General features: G+C 31.4%; 1 protein-coding gene across 1 annotated transcript in view; it reads left to right on the top strand.

Moving 5' to 3' along the window:
• Positions 1–20,684, top strand: part of LOC132728931 (uncharacterized) — a 36,240-nt gene extending 15,556 nt beyond the window's left edge. Inside the window, exon 6 of the mRNA XM_060714656.1 lies at positions 6,407–20,684. Coding sequence (XP_060570639.1) covers positions 6,407–6,662 — 256 coding nt within the window. The 3' untranslated portion in view covers positions 6,663–20,684. The remainder of the gene's footprint in view (positions 1–6,406) is intronic.
• The last annotated feature ends 3,165 nt before the right edge of the window (positions 20,685–23,849 follow it).

Here is a 23,849-nt window from a genome sequence, read left to right as displayed (position 1 = left end):
GTAACATTACTTGAATGGCCAAAGTTATGAGTATCAAGAGTTTAGATAATATAAGATATAGTAGGGAGTGTAGTTGAACGATGGAGATGGACAAACTATTCAAGTTAAACTTTAAACTTATTAGTGTGGTCACTTTTGACAATGACATGTACACGCCCGACTTAAAAAACACTAGGCTTTCTTTAGTTTGTACGTTCAGGTGTTCTTCAGACATGTATTGTAGCCCACCTGTTCGAGCATATCTTTTCACTAATCATATTCTTCTCATCTATGTGATTAAAATGATCCTATACTTCACGTGTGGGATATCTGAGGAAAGTTCGCTGAGTGGCCAAAATAGGGCGTGCTGAGGCCTTTGTCAAATTTGTTGGACTAACTATGTTTCTTATAAAATCGGATGCTATAATATTATTCCCAACATGTAAATAACAACAAGTTCCACCTTTATAAACTTTTATTAACACAATATGAATCAAAGTGTTAGTAAATAAATGATATAGAATGAGATAGAACATTGACGAACATCTTTTAAAAAATGTTACAAAAACATTCTTAGTATAAAGAAACGTGACAGACTAACTGGCGTATACAAGCCAATTAAAAAACTTAGTTAACATATGAAAATTGTACAGTTTACAATAGGGTGGGTTTTGGACTTGTTGTATTTCCACAAGATGGTTGTATGTGTGCTTTAGACTCAAGAAACATCCGATTAACACGGAATTGTAGAAAGTGTGATTTTATACCCCCCATATAAAAAGAAATCAAGAAAATGGGAAGGATATGTTCCGTATGTGTGGACAATTTGACCCTATTAAAGTGTTCTGTTAAATACATAGACCTGTGCTCTGTCAATGTGCAACAGCTACACATGAAAGAAAGTATCTTGAATTCAATCCTTGCTTTTACCGGCAACCAATGTAAGTCGTGCAATGTAAGTCGAAATATCGAGTTAATAGGTCGAAATTTCGAGTTAATAAGTCGAAATTTCGGGTTAGTAAGTCGAAATTTCGAGTCAGTAAATCGAAAGTTCGAGTTAGTAACTGGAAATATCGAAATTATAAAAAACATACACCTGGCACTAATGCTCTTCTGTACGATAACGGTACATTTTTATGTTATTATCCAATACCAGTAGTTGACATATTCTTAGGAAAAGGCTTAATTTTCTGCGTATTTTAAATCTGCGGTGCATGATTAATCGCAGAAAAAGCAGAAATAAAGTTCCCGCAGAAAAAAGTCCTTATACGGTAATTACAAAACAAACTTCTATAAAACAGAGAGATTTTTTTCTTTTATTATGATTTTTCATATATGAATTACAATCATTCAAGTTAACATACTGTTGTTACATATATTCAACATAACATATTCCATTTTAATAATTTTTCAATTCTTTTATAAAACAGTAATGTAACACACACTCACATGTACATACACACAACTGCGAAACCCCCCCCCCACACACACACACACACACGCGCGCGTGCGCGCGAACGCACGGAAACATACGCACGCGCACACACCCACACACAAGCACTCACACACGCTCTCTCATGCTCAAATACATTTTGTCCCGTTTTGAATTATGTCTCTTTGCAGACTAACTTTAGGTTCTCAGAAGAATAATATTTCTTTCGAAAGATTAAATATAATTCCAATTGAGTTTAGCCACGTGCCAAAACAGTTTGTATTTTTTTACATTCCCAGAATAGATGGTCAATATTATCAATGTTCACGGGGGAGGAACTGTTACATGAAGGATTGGGTTCTTATGATAACGGTCACGGAGTTCCTGGAAAACGTTACTGATTTCTGTTGAAAACTTTTCTATATACTTTGAGAACTCACATGAAAAATGGTAAGTTTTACTCTTAAATGGAGAGTTTGAGGTGAAAAATTAAACTTTGATAATTGAGCTTGCCCCACATATTTTATTATGTTTCGGAAAAAACCTTTAAGCCCATTTTTCATCGCCCTTTTTTTATAAAAATCTGGTAGTTTTGAGTAAAATTTCCAAATTACTTGCTCATTCGTACATATTGACCTTTTCATTTGTGATCTTCTTCGTTGCTATACTTAATTACCTAATTATAATGAAGAGTTGCAAACATAAAGCCCAGGCTAATAAATTTATACCCGATTTTTCAAATGTCACAGAGTTCTCGTGATCACTCAAAATATATCCTGGAGTTCTTGTGATAACTTTTGTTACTGCCAGAGTGCTTAATTACGGTACGTTTAAGGACGTTTTCGGGAGTTTTCATATAGACATTTATGCAAAATGAAGTTCAAAATTTTAAACCCTAGTTCAAAAGATATTTTTCTAATCAAATTAGTGCCATTCATATTGACATTATAAAACAGAACGAATACACTAATTGTTTCTGTGTAAACTGTTCGTCAACTATAGTTTTATGTCATTATTTGCCTTTGAAATGTTAACGCTGAATTAATAGCAACTACAGAGAAATATATAAGTCGTATAATAGACCTGCATATCGTTATTATGAAAAAAACGTTAAGTTAATATGGTGTGTAAATAATTTTGTCACGTAAATATTTAGATAACTGTCATTTTTTCTCAGGATTCGGCCGTCAGAAAACCCCAAATCTTTTAAGAATAGACTGAAAATGAAACTGCCTTTGTGTACAGTTTACAAAGGATAAACAGGTGATATGATATTTTCAAGAAAACAAGAATCAGCGGTCACCTGTATTCAGAAATAACACGGCTTAAACCGCCAAGCAAAAAATTGTTAAAAACTTACACTTTTTTTCTCAGTTATATATTTTAAGCAACCGCCTTTCTTAAGCAGAAAATATATTGTTGGGCTTCCCTCAAGAAGCGGCCAAGTAATTTGTATCAATATATACCATAAAAAACAAGTATATAACCGGTATTCCCTTCACATCAATGCACCGAAATGAATGATCTTGTTTTACACTATAAATTCAACCGATCATTACCGATGTCTTCAACAGATTTGCACGTGCCCTACGGTTCCATCAAAAAAGTTGGACAATATATTTTTGTTATCAATAACAGCAAAAATTGTTCCCACAACTAGAATTATATAGGGGGAATGTCCGATGGACTCCAACTTTGATAAGAAAATTGTATGCACTAATTTTCCGCAATATGGAGATTTCTGTACGTCACGTGATGCTACTTTGGATCTGATAGAGAAAGGAACAAGGTCGATAAACGGTATAAACCTTACGGTGACTTTAAACGTTTCTATGACAAAAATTGATACCTTTTAGAAATTAAAATATCCGTTGAATACCCAAAGATGATACCCACCTCATTAAAATAAATTACAGGTAATGTATACTACTTTCTTTTTTGCTGCAAACCATTTACATGTGATTTGTTTCGGCAGACTGATGGCATAATTACTTAATGCTCTCTTAACCTGCCAGGAATAATGTATACTTGAAGAAATCATGCTTGAGTTTTAAATTCAAAGCATATTTTTATCCTGTAAGTCAATGCTCTACATCATGAATGTTTTCACTCATTCCAATAAAATGAGAATAAAAACTAAACAAACACAAAAGAACACAAGACACGGAGGTAAGAAAAATATCTCTTGAACTGAAATACACTCTAAACCAACGTTACATGACCAACTTTTTGTGCAAATGATAAGCGTACTAGGCTTCATAATGATTTACACACATATTGACTAATAAAACACGCATTAACATGCCGTAAGAAGAAGCACAAGAAACACACTGGCAGAAACAAAAGTTATCATAAGAACTCCAGGACATATTTTAAGTTATCACAAGAACTCCGTGACATTTGAAAAATCGGGTATATTTATTAGCCTGGGCTTTATGTTTGCAACCCTGCATTATAATCATGTAAATTAAGTATAGCAACGAAGATCACAAGTGAAAAGGTCAATATGTACGAATGAGCAAGTAATTTGGAAATTTTACTCAAAAGTACCAGATTTTTATAAAAAGGCGATGAAAAATGGACTAAAAGGTTTTTCTGAAACATAATACAATATGTGGGACAAGCTTTATTATCAAAGTTTAATTTTTCACCTGAAACTCCCCATTTAAAGTTAATAAATGACCTTTTTTTGCGTGAGTTCTCCAAGTATATAGAAAAAATTTCCACAGAAATCAGTAACGTTTTTCTAGGAACTCTGTGACAGTTATCATAAGAACTCCAAACAAGTTATCATAAGAACTCCATCCTTCGTGTTACAGTTCCCCTCCCCTATGATAAAAATCGCACAAATTTGTGTCAGACAGTTTGCATTTGAAAAGGACAGTATTCGTTGGTATAATTCTAAAGGGGAAGTTATACTGGAAATTTCTTAATGTGACATCTAATGTGCTCTTAAAAAGCAATTGATATATCCTTTTCCAGTCAAAATGCTTCTCTATATTTTCTTCCCATTTAATTTCATTACTTTTTTCCCCTTGACATTTTCCATTTTTCATTTGCATATCATATAAAAAGTTAATTCACAGATTTGGATTGCGTAACATTTTGTATAAAAGAAAACATTGTTTATTAATGGATTTTTCAGCTTGCTAAGAAGAGTGTCAGGTATATTTCCAATAAGCATTGTTATATAAACAATTTAATTCTTCGAATTTATAAAACTTTCCTGTTCTAGAATCATATAAGTGTTCTATGAATTGCATTCCTTTAATAAACCAATTTTTATAGAATACAAGTTAATCATCTATTTTTATATCTGAGTTATTCCAAATAATGTCAAAATTCAAAATTTCACCATTTTGGTGGTTCGTGTTTAAATGTGGAATTCTGCTTAAGCCGGTGCTAGGGGGCATGGCCGGTAACTTGCAATTTCCAGTACCATTCATGAACAGGCTCAATCAAACCGAGCCTGCAACATTTTCAATTTTGCCGTGTTGGGTTATGTTTTTCTCTAATTTATGAGAGAAATTGTTTGTGAAACATGTACTTTTTATTTCCAACCATGCATAATATTTATAAAACTTTTGTGTGGAAATTGATTATCAGCATCTTGTTTTGAAATGTTACATTCAAAAATGAGTTCATTTCAATAATTTAATAATTTATATTTAACAAATAATTTCCATGAACTGTAATTATCTTTATTTATATATCTTTTGATCCAACTTGTTTTTATACATTTTAGAAAGTATGAAATGTCTGTGAGTTTAACTCGCCAAATTCTCAATACTGTGCTTAATAATATTTCATTTAATTTTATCAGGTTTTCTTTACCAAATGAAATGAAATATTGCATTTTCAATTTCCTTGATTTTTTTATTCTGGTCGTGAACTGGTCTTTACTGGTAAACTCTAATGTGGTTGGGGCTTTAGAGTTTACGACCAGTAAAGACCAGTTCACTATCACCAGAGACCACTGGTCACGGACAATCTTTAAAATGTCTTACTACGGTCATCGATGATCTTCGATAGTCGCAAATTATCTTATTTTGGTCCCACGACCAAAGTCAGTCGTAGAGAGGTTTTTGAGCTTGCACAAAAACCTCTCTGCGATCAAACAGGTTGCTAGTGATCTTAAACCTCAGTCACACTAGAGCTTACGATTACTTGCGACTACCGGCGACGTGTAAAACCGACGATCATCGGCGATTGTCTGCGACCAAACCCTCTTTGAACAGATAAATTTACTTCTGCGATTATCGTACGACCAATCATCATTGACAATTGCACGACAGGTCATCAGCAAACGTACGATGGTCTCAATATTACTTGGGATTACTTACGACTACCCGTGACCTGTCATGCGATTATCTACCACTTGTCGTACGACCATCACACAATTACTAAAGACTACTCAAGATTATCATTGACTAGTGGCAATTTGTAAAGACTGTCGTAAGATTGTCGCAGCATGTTTTTTATTCGAGATTTGCGAAGTACTTACTTTATTTATTTTGTTCAAATTGAATATGAATAGCTGTTGCCCTTAATACTTGACCATTTATTTTTTTATCATACAATGTTTCTAAGTCCAACCTTTTTTAAATTTTAGTTCCCTTAATTGATTCTATTATCTGTTTGAACTGAGAGTTTGTTTTCGAGTTTTTGTATGTCATTAATTATATTATGTTCTTTATTCTTTTCGTTTTTCTTTTTATTGCTTCATACTTTATTGTTTCATTACGTATTCCACCTTTTTTTATTTCCCATAATGTTAAAGGATTGCTGTTTTTATTAATTTCTGCCAAAATTTTTATTTTATTTTTCACAACAGTCTGATATTTTGTCTGTCAATATTCAATTTAGATATTTAAACATTAAATTTTAATATTCAAACAGAGAGATGCATTATTTTTGACTAGTCAACTTGTAAATTGTTAGCCAATGAAAATAGTAAGATATCTTCTAATTTATATTTTTGTTTTATTTACGAAGGCAATATAAAAGCGCCTATGAATGTGTAAAGAACGCTATCAAACCATGCAAGGATGAACACAAGGAAACGTTTTTAAACACAACAAATATCTACCTTGATGCTATCTTTGTGAGGGATTGTAAAGTTGAGATTGGGAAGGCGATAACCATGGAGAAAATCGTAAAGAAAGCAACGAGTAACGCCTATGTCAACATGCTTTCATTTTATACTATGTTTACTAGCATTGCTATTGTCTTAATTTTTAATATCAAATGAGTAATTTTCATTGAATAATGGTATCTAAGAAATATGTTAAAGGGTTAACGTTAAAGACAAAACCAAACACTCGACATTTTCTTCAGCTTTTTGCATACTAAGTCTGGCAAAACATTTTGCATTTTGCAACAAAATATGATGGTCAGCTAATTTGACGCTGAGCACATTATTTAGATATTTTATTGTCAAAAAAGAATCTGAACTTGGCACAATCTCAGCACCTTCAGGGCATAATATATATATTGAGCAACAATCTTTTGTAAGCACAATATTCAACTGAGAACTATATTCTGTAGTTTTCCGAAATATATATTGGCAGCGTATATCATTATATAGAGGACAGATTAACATAAAATGGAATTCGTCCTCTATTGAAGTTTCACAATAAGGACATATACGTTATTCTCTACTTAAGCCATAGTATCTGTTTCAATAAGAAGATTGTGAACAGAGCATCTAAAAGAAGCAAAACATTTTCGAAATTTGACAATATCCAGGACATGTACATAATATTCAACTGTAAATCTTGTTTTATATGATGAATAATATGTCAATTTCTTATTAAGCATACATTTTGCACTCCAATTTTGTAGATATTGATCTTTTAGTCTATTGACATACAGATTCAAAAAATCATCATTAATAGTTTCATTTTGGTTTTCCCAAATATAGCCAAAACCATTACTAAATAAATTCCTCTTATGTCTGAAACCCAATTTTTCCTACCTATTGTATCATAATATAATATCATATTATAACATAATTTAGGATATCTATCGTTTGGCATTTTTAACAGTCTTAGCCAATATTTAATACAATTTTTGATGAGTAGATATACATTGGGTATCGTCCCAAGTCACCCATAACTTCATCATTGCAAGCATTAGAGTTTACTTGTAAAAATCTTTTACAACAAAATATATGGAGTGATTCACTCCATATACCATTTCAGTGCCTTGTATGTTTTACATACATCACGCGATTTTAAATATTAACAAACGTATATAAACTAAAGATTTTAAAGTTTTACTTAACATAAAAGTCATTCTGTCTGATAGAAAAATAAAAATGAATTTCACCACACTTTATTCCTCGTGCTATGATATCTTTAACAAAGAACTTTCCTGGGTTTAATACCTCAGATGTCAGTAGTATTACTGGACTGTTTTAGGATCAGCAATTATTTACATTTGTCTTTATCCAATATTTCGAATATTTCATTTGCTTAATGACAAATAAAATGTTCAATTATTAGAATTATTAAAGTTTTATTACATTTATCAATATTGCAATATCGGGTATATAATGAATTAGAAATGTGTCGTCACGCCACGGATGCCCCCGCATGCAGCCAGAATTTAAAATGAAATAATCATATTTAGTTCCAAATTTGTCGGCACAAACTTTTTTTCATTCTAAGTTCAAAGCCCGTTAACACAAACCATTTTTATACATAGTTCAAGGCCATGAAAGCATTCTGTGTTAACCTTTGTCAAATTGCATATTGCTTTTTTTAGCCGAGATAATGACAACAATCATTTCCACGAAAGTGAGAGTGCAGAAACTGATTTTTTTTTCCAACGTTCAAGAAAGATAACTTTGTTCAAAACCATCGAACCATGACCAACTTCAAATTTGGCCTGCTCATTCCTAAGATGTATCTTCATGTCAAATAAGTGTTGTATTACTGTTAGGGAGATAATAAACAGAAACTGAAAAGATCAAGAGGGATAACTTTGTCAAAAATTATCAAACCATGACCAAATTCGATTCTGACAATCATATTCCTATGACATATCCATATATCAAATTTGGGTTGAATATGTACAACTGTGTGGGAGATAATGAACAGAAACTGAAAATCTCCTTTTTTAAAGTTAAATAGGAATAACTCAGCTAAAATCATTGAACTATGACCAAATTCGGACTTGACCTGCCCATTCCTTTGGTGTATCCATATGTCAAATTTGAGTTGAATGTGTAAAGTTGTTGGGGAGATAATGAAATGTAACTGATTTTTTTTTTAAGTTAAGGGGTTTAACTGTGCAAAAATCATCAAACCATGCATATGAACTTGACCTTTGCATTCCTTTGACGTATCCATATTGTTACGAGCTAAACGCAACTGAGAAGATAACACGGCAACAAATTTTATAATTTTTAAATTAAAGAAAAACAATAATTTACAATAATACAAAAAAAGATGAAAGTAAATCTTAACTTACCATTGTTTACGATTTAATTTTAACAAATGTTTTAAAGTTTAACTTACTCAGTACAGTTTGAAATTTAATTACTTAAATTTAATTCATGTTTTATGCTTACAGCAGAATATTACAATACATGCAATATGTTTAAAATACATTTTACACAGAATTACAGAATTTAAACTAATATATTTTTATGTAAGCTTTACGATATTATAAGTAAAATAGCACACAATTAGTATATTAACATTAAAAAATATTACAAATTAGCATACACCTTGAAGTACAAAGATTTATTATATATATACTATTAATGAACAATTTAGAATCCTAAACTACTTACAGAAAAGAATATTTTAGAATGATCACGAAAAGAACTTTTTTAAAAGAAGATGAATGAAAATGAAAAATTATATAAATATTAAATAAAAAAACTATTAAAAATGGTCGTGCCATGAGTAGGTATTGAACCCACGATATTGAGATTATTATTTTTGCGCTTTACCTACTGAGCTATTTAGGAAATAGATACTAAACACATTTAAAATAAAGCCTATATACATAACACCATCCCTTTTAAAGAAAAAAATATATGAAATATTTTTTTTTTTAAATTAGCAATAGGCAATTAATATACATGTAGTATATTACACACGTGATGAAGCATTAGGAATAAAGTTATTTTTTTAACATGTTTTATTTTAAGATTATGATTTTGTAACATTAAACTTTATCTTTACAATTTTTATTTTTTATTTTTGAGTTTATGTAAAAACTTGAGTGGATTGTAGTTACTGAAAACAATAATGGGTTTTTAAGAAGATACGTTAACTTTAAAATGTTGAATTGCAAGTATAAGAGCTAAACACTTTTTTCTATTTTAGAGTATTTTTTTTAGGTTTGTTAAAATGTTTAGATGGATGGTTAACACCATTGTTGTTTTTTTAATTAACACAGCCCCAATAGCAATATAACTTTCATTTACAGCTTATTTGAAACATTTGTTAAAGTTTGGAGCTGGCACAATTGGTGATTTTAAGCAAATTTGTTAATGGCTTAGCAATATCTGAAAAGGTTTCGCAAAACTTTTGGTAATAACCAGCCATACCAAGAAATTTTATTAATTGTTTTTTTTTTACATTTTACATGTAGGTACAGGAAAACTATTAATAGCTTGTACTTTAGCATTAACTGGTTTTACAAGAAGCTGCTCCACCTTATGTTTTAAAAATGTCAATGTAGCATGGCAAAATTTACTTTTTGCGAGGTTGATTGTTAATTTAGTGTTGCTTAATTGCTTTTCGAATGCTTTGATGATTTTAGGATGTTTTTAAATGTACGGTTAGAATGTATGATGGCATTGTTAATGCACCCGTTGCATTTATTGATACCAGCGATAACCGAATTGATAAGCCGTTGAAATGTAGCTGGTGAATTTTTTATGCCGAAAGGTATAACTTTATACTGGTAAAGCCCATTAGGAGTTACAAATGCTTATTTATTTTGCATTCTTAGTTAATGGAACTTTCCAAAAGCTTTTAAGTTAAAGTTTGTTACATATTTTGCTTTTTAAACATTTTTTATGCAATTATTTACTTTTTGTATTGGATATGTATTAGTTTTTGTTATTGCATTTATTTTACGATAGTTTGTGCACATTTTATATGAGTTGTTTGATTTGGGCACAAGAATGTATTGTGAACTATATTTGCTTTGGTTTTGGTTTTATAAAGTTATTTGTTAGTAAGTATTTGACTTTATTTTTTTAAGCTTGTTGTTTGACTGGATTTGTTTTGTATGGATTTTGTGTTACTTTTTAACACAACGCTATGGTATATTTTATTAGTTTGTGTAACAAATGTTTGAAATAATACACCCGCTTTTTTAGTTGTTTTGCTGTGACAGTTTAATGTGTTTATATTTTTTAGAATTTTTAACTTTTGTTTTACAAGGATTTGTTTTTGCCATTTTTTTGCATTTATTCATATTACTAACGTTTTGTTTATACGAGACGTGGTCAGTTACTGAAACCGGATTAACAATATTTTAAGAATTTTTATATATGAAGACCCTATAAAAGTTTTTTTTTCCTTTTATGTGTTAAAACAACATAATTAAGATTACTTATTTTTTTATCAACAATGTAAGGACCAACATATTTAGCGTGTAACGGATTACCAGGAATCGACAAAAGAGCCAGAACTTTATTACCAGACTGAAACGACTTAGTTTTGTATTTTTTGTTATATTTAAGTTTTATTTTAGTTTAAGTTACTTCGAGATTTTGTTTTGCAACTTTACAAGCTTTAGATATTTTTGTTTAAAGTTTGAGACATACTTTAATAAATCTATTTACAGGTGAATTATTTTTAGACAAGATTTTTTTTTTAACATATGTAAAAGTTTGCGAACTGTGTGTTTATACACGAGTTTAATTGGACTGGTTGTACAAACTTGTTTGCAGCAAATATGAGCAAGGGAATACCTTTATTTTAATTTTTTGTGTTAAAACAATATGTTTTAATTATGTTTTTTGTAGAGTTTTATGGAACTTTTTAAGGGCACCTTGGCTTTTTGGATAATAAGCCGATGATTTATATTTCTTTATTTTTTTTACTTCTGCATGAACTGTTGGAAAATATGAGACATGAAATTTGAACCCTGGTTTACAAATGGCAACATCAAACGTAAATCTAAAAATACCCTGTCTGTCACCGACTTAAATATTATCTTAAAAAACTCTGGTAAACATGCAATGTTATCACGTCTTACTTCCCTTTCATTATCATCTCTGAAAATCTTAGACGCGGAGGCAGATAATATAGTTATTCAAACAGATCCTTTATATACAGCAGCTTATCTTATTCAAAGTTATACTCAGCACGTCTTAAGACCTCATATCGACAACACTTCTGACCACAACAGGCATTTCCTAAAAGTAACCTTTCTTAATAAAGGTATCGATTTCATCGATTTACCAAGTATTTTTCGTGATAAACGTGTCACTAATTCAGTTCCTTTATACTTCAAAAACTCCGAGATACCAATTACTTGCTATAAATATAAGAAGCCTGTAATTCGTAACTTATTCTTGAAAGGAATGAGATTGATTTTAATGCTTGTCGTGGTCAGATTGCTGAATCTATAGAGGATTTTTCGGTCAAATGGTGTCGCCGTGAAAATGCGGATAGTAATGCTCTAGTTACATGGAAACGTAACATCTTTAAAATTATTGATTCACGTATTAATTTTTATCGTGGAAATGAACATCTTTTGCCACCTAAACCAAGACTTACTTTAAGACATCTGAAAAAAGATATTCTAGCTTTTCATTCAAAATTTGTTTTGGTGCCAGCGGACAAGGCGGCTAATAATATTATAATTGTTTGACGAATCCATTACATTAACGTTTTGCATAAGGAACTAAATAGCACTAATGCGTATTCTAAAACCTCTGCCTCCGAAAAAGACATTGTAAACAATCATATTACTAATATTTCCAATCTTAAAGTCCAAATTAATGAAAAAGAACTCAAACATCCTATTATGTATTGGATTCCTAAATTACATAAAAAAACCTTACAAAGCCAGATATATTGCTAATTCTACATCTTGCACTACAAGTAAACTTTCTATTTTATTGACGTCTTGTTTGACTGCCATTAAAACACATGTAATTAGATATTGTGATAAAGTCTATGAAAACACAGGCAAACATCTCTTTTGGTCAATTAAAAATTCTGGTGAAATCTTGGATAAATTCAAAATTAATAACTTTCAAGCTTCAACTGTCAGTACATACGATTTTTCTACACTTTATACAACTTTGCCACATAAATTAATCAATGATAAACTAATTTCCCTAATTCAGAAAACTTGTGCACGGGAAAAAGTTACCTTTCTAGCATGTAATTCTAACAAAGCTTTTTTTACTAACGGTATTGTTAAACATTATACTATGTGGACCTGTGACGAAGTTTGTAGAGCACTCTCTTTTCTTTTAGACAGCATTTATGTCAGGTTTGGTAATACCCTATTTAAACAGATCATAGGAATTCCTATGGGTACTAATTGTGCACCCCTGGTCGCCGATTTGTTTTTGAACTGCTATGAAAGAGACTTTATGTTGAGTCTCTCTGAAGAGAACCAACAAGATGTTATAGTCGCATTTAATAAAACTTCCAGATACCTTGATGATATTTTTAATTTAGATAATCCTTATTTTGATCAAATGGTGTCTGACATTTATCCGCATGAACTACAACTTAATAAAACGAACTCTTGAAATTTTAGTACATCATTTTTGGATCTTCATATTACTATCGACAACAATTCTATTCACACGAAAATCTATGATAAAAGAGATGACTTTGACTTTTGTATAGTTAATTATCCACATTTAGATGGAGACGTACCCCACGCAACATCTTACGGGGTTTATGTTTCTCAGTTAATTAGATTCGCTAGAGCTTGTAGCAACGTAAATGATTTCAACGAGCGGAATATTTTTATTACCAGCAAGCTTCTAAAACAGGGCTACCGCTATAATAAATTACGGAAATATTCTACTAAATTTTACAATCGTAACTTTAATTTAATTTCTAAATTCAATAGTGATTTAAAAACTCTTCTGCGACAAGGGATTAGCCAGCCTGGTTTTTATGGCGATGTGATTTACAAACTTCGTAAGATTTTGGGTCATGTTAATTTTTCTGCTGTTTTTACTAAAATCATTAAACGTTTTATTAAAAGAGGTTATGACCCTACTATTTTTAGACATACTGCATGCATACGCTTTCCTCTTTTGATTGCATCTGACGGACCAAGTGGGAGACTCTATGATGGATAGTTCGTAAAGCCCTTTGGGGCTGAATTGTCTTAATGTTCGTCTTCTGCCTTGTTTCGTCGGGCCCTTGTAGGGGATTTTCTTATTGCTCTGTCTTCCTTTAGGACATTGAGTACTTTTGTTATGGTCATTGGGTTTACTTTTATATGTTTCTACATGATCATTTTAGTGTTTTACTTATTTAACCTTTTGTAATCATGACAACTGTTAGAATTTCACTTGGCGGGGAAGGAAATGGTGAGGCTAAGAGCGAGGTTTGGTGCACCATTAACCGGTTTAAACTCCCCAGCAGTCATTATTATGCTGCTGACCGTTCCAAGGTGGCGCCCCACTGTGTTCCTCAGATGTATGCCTATGTTGTTTCATACTGTTTTGGTGACACTTTTGCTTGTGTCCCTTGTTGTTTTCTCGTCTACGGTAAGTATCTTCCCCATTGCCTCTAGTTTTTGTTTCTTTGATTAACCGCCCCCCCTTCACCCGGTCTCCTGTCCCCTTCCCCACTGTGGGCCTATTATTATTTTCTTTGAATTCCTAATCAGTTACAAATTATTTATCATTGACCTGTCTTTGCCCTGTCCTTTTTATGTTTGGGGTCCGCCTGGGCTCCTTGCCATTGGTTCTTGTTGCTGGGTCATTTGGGGGTTGCGTTCATTGAACGCCGCCTTTCCTTGTTGATCTTGTTTATCATATTGACTGTACATATTTTTGAAGACCCTATAAAAGTGATAAACTTGACTAGGACATTAACAATGTTTTTGGCCTTAATATTTTTCAAAAGTATAGCTTTTCGAAAACGAGTAGAAACACACATTATTGTTAGAATATACTTGTTTTTTACCTAGATTGGCCAAAGGTTTTACACAATTTATGAGAATTTTACGGAATATTTTTTTTTTAAATTTAAGAATGGGATGTAACTGTGCCTTAGGTATTGTTTGATTTGGATAGCCTAACATTTGACAAGTGTGACACGAGTTAATTGGGTTACATTTGATTTTAATTTTGGTCAAAAGAAATGACTTAGGATTTTATGGTAAGTTTTATTGATACCTAAATGACCTGACATTGGAGTATTATGGGTCAAGCTTAGAATGCTTTTTGATAACTTTAAGGAACCACAATTTGGTGATTGACTGACCAATTTTTATTAGCTTGAACATTGGGAGGACGCCATTTTTTATTAAGACACCATTTTTTTTATAGTAACCAACAGGAACTTTAGAAAGTTTATTTTTCGACAAACCCCTTTGAAACAAATTTGCAACTTCATGATTACTATTTTATGCTTTAACAAGTTGTGACATTGACATAGTGTTATGACCAAGATTATGTTTTTTTGTACTAAAGTGTATTTTGAGCTATGTTTATTATTATTAAATATTTGACCTAAAAATGTATTAGATAGGCCAACATTTTAAGTGACCTTTTTGTTACAATTAAAGGCTTTACTAGCCGCTTTATTAGCCATAGCTTTAGTAACTGCACACGATGGATAAAGATTGGGAATTTTTGCTTAACAAAACTATGAGTTTTAGTTAAATTTGGTGTGCCAGTTAAGAGTGGGTTAACCACGACCTTATTTTATATCTAAGTTATTTAAAGCTAAGTTATTACCTAGCAACAAATGGACACCTTTAAAGGGTAACGACGACTTAACACTTACATATACCGGTTTAGTAACCAAGTTTGATATTAAAAAGATGATATGGGGCGGAACACTTACAAAACCACACTTTACACCCTGAATAAGGAACCTATTACCAGAAGAAGACTTTTTACAAAAAGGCAATGTATTAGCCAAAATTAAAGACTTAGGAGCTTTTGTGTTTTTTTTTTATTTTAACAGGGCAGGGTGGACTAGAATTACCTTAAAGTGCAACAAAACCATTCGACAAGAATGGCCTATAAATTTTTATATTCGAATTAGATTTTGAGACCTTTGTTAAGCTATATAAAAAACGTTATTTTTATTAACACAAGACTATGGGCTTGATTTTAAAGTGGTGAGACCTGTTGGATTAGACTTATTATAAGATTTTTTTTTAAGTTGATAGCAATGTGCCCTTTTTGTTTGCAATACCAGGAAGTTTAAAGAGAAAAATGATTGGTGCTTTTATTTTGCTTTTTGATTTTTTTTACTTGTTTGTATAACCAGACGAGCCATAGCTTGGTATGGGTTTACTAATTGGATTTTGATGACCATTTATGTTTTAATTTTTAGATGGGGGTGTATATTGACCTGTGGATTTAGGAACAAAGGAATGCTTATGAGTTAAAGAATAGTTATTAGCCAAACGAGCAGCTTTTTGTTTTAAAAAGTTTTTACTTTTGTTTTGTTTATAAAGGCGTTGACATTAGAGTTAATGCAACTTTTGAACTTTATAACAAGAATTAACTGGCGTAAATTATTATAATGCGTTTTAACCTTTTTGACAAACACCAGCGATTAAACAATTATTCTTTTTTATTTTATGAGTTTGGTCACTTAATTTTTTACAGTTTTTAAACTTTTGTTTGTATGCCTAAGGAACTAATTCATAGCCTTTTAGAATAACCTTTTTTTACAGCATTATAATTTGCATACTGCTTAATGCTTAACTGAGTGTAAATATTACGATATTTGTATTAAGGCGCTTTGTAATAATAAACTTTAGTGCTTTTTTGGCCATTTTAAATTGTTTGCAACTTTTTTTAATTGATATAAAAATGTATTACCATTATTTTTATTGAAAGAAGGTACAAGTTTAATACATTTAGCTACATTAAAAGGTTTGTCGGCTATTAAATGTGCTTGATTTACATTTTTATTAGCCTTTTTTATTTGTAAATGGAATTGGTTTTTTGGGGGATTTTCAAGCTTAAGCTTTTTTTAAAGATTTTTATTTTCATTATTTTTTTTAAAAGTTGTATTTGTTTTTTTTTATATTTTAATTTTAACCTTAATTTACATTTTAGTTTTTTTAATTTGATTTTTTGCTTAACTTTGAGTTTTTTTAGCTGTCATTGTAACTTAAACTTTGATTTTTTTACTTATAAAAGAAAGAAAAATTATCGAAACAATTTGTTTTACCAAAAATTTAATTAATTTATTTGAAACTTTTTGTTTTATTATAGAAGACTTAATTTGTTTAACATTAAAATGTTTTGCAAGATTGAGCAAATTAGACTTTTTAGCCGAAAGAAATTTATTTTGGGAGGGTTTTTAAACAGACTGGTTTCAATTAAAAGACATTTTAATTTGTTGCTGTGTTTTGCAAACAAGATTTTTAAAGCAATTGACGGTTGACAGCTAAACTTAACTTTAAATAAATAATGAAACGGCTTTAAACAAAAATTTTCCGGACGACCCCAAATTTTGTTAATTGCAAAACGCAACAGAGAAGATAACGCAGCAATAAATGTTATAATTTTTGATTACAGAAAAACAGTAATTTACAATAATACAAAAAAAATGAAAATAAAGTTCAACTTACAATTGTTTACGATTAACATTTAAAAAATGTTTTAAAGTTTAACTTACAGTTTGAAATTTAATTGTTTACAACTTAAATTTAATTAATGTTTAATGTTTACAGCAGAATATTACGATACATGCAATATGTTTAAAATACTTTTTACACAGAATTACAGAATTTAAAGATCCTGTAACACTGTTTTTTATGGTTTAATTTCATAAATATGATGCTCAAATTAAGATTTGTCAATATTGTAAGTTCCAATAAGCATTATTTATAAAGATATTACCAAATTTAATATTTCATATGAATAAAGGGATGTAATTAGAAATTTATTTTTTACAAATTTGAAGTCAAATTTTCCAATAAGAAATGAATGCATATAATTTATTAATAACATATAATGTGCACATATATTTGCAGTATATATTTTATATATTCTCCGATGTTTAAAACTTGTTTTATCTGCATAAACATATACATATATAATTTATTGTAAGAGTGGTATACACACATGTACAATATCGATCACAAAACATACAGGATCTTTAAACTAATATATTTTCATGTTAGCTTTACGATATTATAAGTAAAATAGCATACAATTAGTATATTAACATTACAAAATAATACAAATTAGCATACACCTTGAAGTACAAACATTTATTATATATACTATTAATGAACAACTTAGAATACTAAACTACTTAGAGAAAGAATATTTTAGAATGAACATGAAAAGAACTTTTTTGAAAGAAGATGAATGAACATGAAAAATTATATAAACATTAAATAAACAAAATTATTAAAAATAATAGTGGCGTGAGTAGGTATTGAACCCACGACATTGAGATTATTAGTTTTGCGCTTTACCTACTGAGCTATTTAGGAAATAGATACTAAACACATTTAAAATAAAGCCTATTACATAACAATATGTCAATTTGAGTTAAATGTGTCCAACTGTAAGGAAGATAATAAACGGAAACTGAAAATTGTTTTGATTTTTTTTTCAAAGTTAAAGGGGTGTACTCTGCCAATAATCATCAAACCATGACAAAATTGGAACTTGACCTGCGCATTCCTTTGACGTGTCAATATGTCAAATTTTAGTTGAATGTGTACTGCCCCTGGAGAGATAATGGACGGAAACTGAAAAATTCTTTCTTTTCTCAAGAAAGTTGGAGAGATAATGGACAGAAACTGACATTTGTTTTCTTTTCTCAAAGTGAAACGGGCATAACTCTGTCAAAAATCATAAAACCATGACTAAATTCGAACTTGACTTGCGCATTCCTTTGTCGTATTGATATGTCAAATTTGAGTTGAATGTGTACAACATTTTGGGAGATAGTGAACGGAAACTGAAAATTTCATCAAGGGGCATAACTCTGTCATAACTCATCGGACCATGACCAAATTCGAATTTGACCTGTATTTATCTTTGATATATCTATATGTCAAATTTGAGTTGAATGTGGGCAACCGTTATCAAGATAATGAACGAAAATTGATGCTGACGGAAGGACGGACTGGAGCAACACTATATGCCCCAGCCATTTTATGGTTGGTGTTGAAAAATATATATATCTTAATGCCATAGTCTTTATGCGTTCAAGCTAGTATGTTCATCCTTAATGTGTTCAGCTAAATGTGTTCATATTTATGTGTTTCTCTGGATGCGATCATCTTAATTGCTGATCAGTTTTCAAGTCCTGTCCTTGCTGTTGCTGTCCTTGCCGGCGGATCTGTGTTGCTAGATTGTATCACAGAACACGTTCATTGAATGCCACGCTTCTTGTTGATATTTGTTTTCATATGTTATGGTTATAGACTTATAGTAGTGTCATTTACAGAATAAAAATGTTTAAATTAATTTTTCAGGTGATCGGATTTATTTTGTTTATCATGACAAGTGTTTTCTTTTTCTTTTTCACTTTTTAGATTTTGATTTCTTTATCATTGTAAAGATCTCATGTAATTTTGTACTAATTTAAATGAGTATTCAGAACCTGTATTGTTATTGGAATGCTTCGTTTGATTGTTCATATATACACGTTAATATGTGTCAACCAGAGCCAATAATTTTGTATGTGTTATGCTGTATTTTTTTCATTTGATTTTTTCGAAATACCTTTCGTAAAATTATTATATTTTCTTGATTATGTTAAGAGAAGTTTGTTAATTTATTGTAATTCAGAAATATGTAAATTATCAATAAGCCAATTAGTTAATTTACGTCACGTGTATGACAACATGATTATTATCATGAATTTATCTAAGACATTTATTGTTTCATGTTTTAATTATTTAGGTATTGATTTTTCCAGCGGTGGATCTTTTATGAATGCAACAAAACATTAGCAGACAAAGCTTTAAGAGCAATGTGGTCACTTTTTACCATAACGAGAGATTTAGAAGTGCCTATAAATATTATGTTAAATCCTTTTGATTCTTATACAGTACTTTCCAATACCGTCCATGAACATGCTCAATCAAACCGAGCCTGCATTTTTTTTACAATTTTGCCGTGTTGGGCTTTCTTTAGGGATTTTGTTTTTCACTATTTCTATACTGAATTATTCGAGTGAAGTTTGGGGTTTTATTTATTTAAGGCATAAACTATTGACAGAGTACATTAAAAATTCATGAAATGGTTATTAAATGTTAAAATGTCTATTACAAGTTCTGCTGTTTATGGTGAATTGGTTAGAAATAAGGATTATAAAATATTTTTTAAAGTTATATGATGAAAAAATAATAATTGTATTTTATCAAGTACCATAAGTAACTTAAGACAAGTTGCTGAAAATAATAATTAATTGGGCTTCAAAAGTGAGAGATGTATTACAAAATGCTGGTTTTAATGATACTTGGTTGTCCTTCTTCAGAAGATATAAATAAGGTATGTATGTATGTATGTATGTATGTCATTTATTTGAAGTTTTTTTTATCTGATTATCTGTTAGACTTAAAGAAAGGAATTAACAGGCCACTGACTTTTGACATATAGCGTGTTTATCAGTTTTCTGCGGTACATTTTAATGTACATATAATGTTGTATTCAACCGGTTGGAATTGTTGTTACAAAACGATATAATTAAAACAGGAAAATGGACTTACTGAGTAGTGTTTATAATAACTAAAAGATTTTTAAATAATACCGAAGATAAATGACTATTACACTGTAACTGAATATTGATACAACACATAAAATTACGGCACAGACATAACATAATTATTTGTTACGAAACCACCCCGACGAACCACATATTTGAAACAAAAGTGTAGTTCCTGTAATGTTTTTTTTTACAATGAAAGAATGTTAAATTCATGTTTCTGTACTTATATAATTACTATTATGCTGTAGGAAAATATCTTATTGATGTTTATTGTTGTTATTTACTGTGTTAACTACTAACATTATCATGAAATTACAAGTATGAAATTTAGCGAAATAAATGTATCATGAAAATGTATTTATTTATATTGGATTGAAAAATTGATTCCCGATTGAGTGGGCCGTTGGAGTCAGTCATTTATCCCCCGCGAGCAACGTTAATGCACATGCGTTCGGCACATTTTCCCCTTGATCATCCTCCAGAATCCGTTTACTAATTAAAATATATACAAGGTAGTGTTTTCCCCGACACGGTTGGATTCAACATATTATATAACAATTGGCACGTATTAAATGTCTGTAGCGCCGATATATGTCCAAACGTCAAAAAATGTCCAAACGACGATAAATGTCCAAAAATTGACGATAAATGTCTCAATCGCCGATAAATGTCCAACACTCCGTTAACGATAAATGTCCAAACATTAACGAAAAATGTCGCAACAAACTAGGTGCTCATAAATGTCCAAATCGGTTAACGATAAATGTCTCAACTTTACATATGTTAATTGCACTTATTTCTATGATCAACAGTAATGCATCAGCCAGTTATAAAGGTTTCCTTAGGGATTAAAAGTACCGATTTAAGTAGCGTTCTCACCAGCATCCCGGCAAAGCCCAGGACCACCTCAGACGATTCGGGATGAAAATATTGTTGCCGTCTCAATAACACCGGTTGCACTACGGCGATACCCAATTTCCATACTTATAACAACCAGGATGAACTCCGGGCTATCCATGCAGAGTCCATTTGAAACTACGGATAATACAGATAGTAAGTGGACGACGGATGACCTAACACGATATTCTTGAAAACGCTGTTAAGTCTTCGATCAAAGAGATCATAAAAGCTGAGATCCATGCTAGCACAGCCCCGAATGATGTCGGCAGAGTTCCAGATGAATCCGGCAGAGCCCCGGTACGGTCAGATAGAGTGCCGACAATCACCGGTAGAGCCCCGGCAAAGCTCTTGATCATCCCGGACGTTGCCGACAGAGTTACGGACGTACCCCGGTTGTTCCTGGATCACCCGACCGACCACCGGGACTCTAGCGGGATGCGTGTGAGATTGTTAAAAACGTTTAAAAAATGTATTTGAAAATAAGTTAATTGTTGGATACAGTCTATCTCCTTACTATTAAAAGGGGAAAAAATAAGTTAAACCGAGGTGCATTGTACTGGTGCTTCTTTACACCGGGCACTTTAAAGAACCAGGGTCGCCTCTGGAACGGGGCGTCTTCTGTATCATGCAATATCCCCCGAAAAATAATATACTAACAATCTTCAGGGGACGTTGGTCATATGGGCAACCGGTACCAACGATAAAAAAGTCAAAAAAAGTTATTATGCCCCCCTTCGAAGAAGTGGGAGTATATTGCTTTGCCCATGTCGGTCGGTCGGTCCGTAGACCATGCCATTTCAGCTCAATAACTAGATAATGCTTTGGCTGATGGTCCTCATATTTGGTGTGGATGTTGGTCATGACTAGTAGATGACCCCTATTGATTTTGGGGCCAGTAGGTGAAAGGTAAAGGTCACAGTGACCTCACCATGAAAACCTTGCTTTTAGAAGATATTTTGTGTGTAACATTGTCTCATTGACAACTACAGGGTTTACTCAATTCATGGACCCATGGGTCATATTGGTTCTGCCCCATGGCAATGATATACATGTATTCCATAACAAATTTATTATGCATTTTTATACACATTTTAAAATCTAATGTTATAATATTCAATTGGCTGTGTTTAGGGGGGCATACATGTTTTACAAACATATCTTGTTAACATCTGCATTGCGCTACTCTACACCTATAGCTATATTCAGTGTCGTCAATCGAACTCAACCTCCACTCAAACTCGAAGGACGAATTGAGGACGCCTTGGTCAAGGTGAACTCAAGTGTAGAATTGGTATTCATATTTGAAAGTCTTCCTCGACTTACCCGAGGAAGGTTTGAGTAGCAAATCACCCTTAAAATTACTGTTATCGGTGATCTGTTCTATGAAATATACAATAATTACATAATTCAGTATGTATATCAATTATGTATATCAATTGGATTTCAAGATAAGTATTGATTTGAAAGTATCATAAATATGAGTTTGGTACAGACATCATTTGTACATGTACTTTTGAAAATGATTTGCAGAATAAAACGCTGACTAATGAGCAAGTGGTCAGTGTACAATAATAATTCATCTATATTTAAATTATATTCTTGCTTCTACCATCAAATTGCTGAAGTCTATCGACAGATTCAATTTATTCTACGTTATTTAAAAAAGGGATTGATCAGGTTTCGAGTTATTTTCACGACTAAAGCGCAGTTTGATTAATAGTGAACACTAATAGAGCTTGAAAATGTGAAATATTTTGGACAGAAAAAGAGGTATGCTTATTTCTACCATTTTCATTTATTCAGTTGATGCACATAAACTAATAATTTTCTTAACAGCTTAACGTACAAAAATGGTTGTTACTATTAGGTTGGTACTTTTGAATATTCATAGAATTGTGTCTTGAAATCTCTTCTGATGATGCTGAACGTCAACGACACTGGGATGCACAGGGGTACATATTATATCGATTATATATCACATACGTTACACACAAACACCTACTATTCATTGACAAATTGTGATAATTTGTCGAATGGAGACGAAATGTTAAAAGTTTTTGTCAACAGATTAAAATAAATATTACACAGTATTCGAATAGTACAATTATAATTGCTATATGATGGTGTCATTTAAACATTTATATTATTATACCTCAATATATCCTTCAATGTAAAACTCCCATAGGGCTACAATGTGTTCTGATCGAATATCACCCTCCTAGAATATATTCCCCGGGGAATATTTCTTATATCACCTTGGCGCACAAAACTCTTACATAACTCATTCATAAAGCGATAATGACTTAGTACCCAGTTAGCATAATATTATTTATTTCCTAGTCTGTCTGTCTGTCTATTGTTTTTATCTATATACATTATACTATTTTTGTGTATATCGAACATTTACAGATCAAAATCGCTATAATTGTGAAGTGATGATCTGTATTTTCTTTCAGGCAAAGACTGCTGACCTAAGAGTGTTTTTTTGGTATAATAAAATAAATAACACATGGCTGTCGGGGTGATAGAGGATATTGCCAACCCTTGAACTGGCATATTACCCTCGGCTGCACCTCGGTGTAATTTACCAGTTCTCGTGTTGACAATATCCTCTATCACCCCGACAATTATGTGTTAATTATACATTATAATACCTC

The sequence above is a fragment of the Ruditapes philippinarum genome, unplaced genomic scaffold (genome assembly GCF_026571515.1).
Source record: "Ruditapes philippinarum isolate M1 unplaced genomic scaffold, ASM2657151v2 ctg1117_1_1_1_1, whole genome shotgun sequence".
Taxonomy (NCBI): Eukaryota; Metazoa; Mollusca; class Bivalvia; order Venerida; family Veneridae; genus Ruditapes; species Ruditapes philippinarum.
This window is presented reverse-complemented; position numbering and strand designations above follow the sequence as displayed.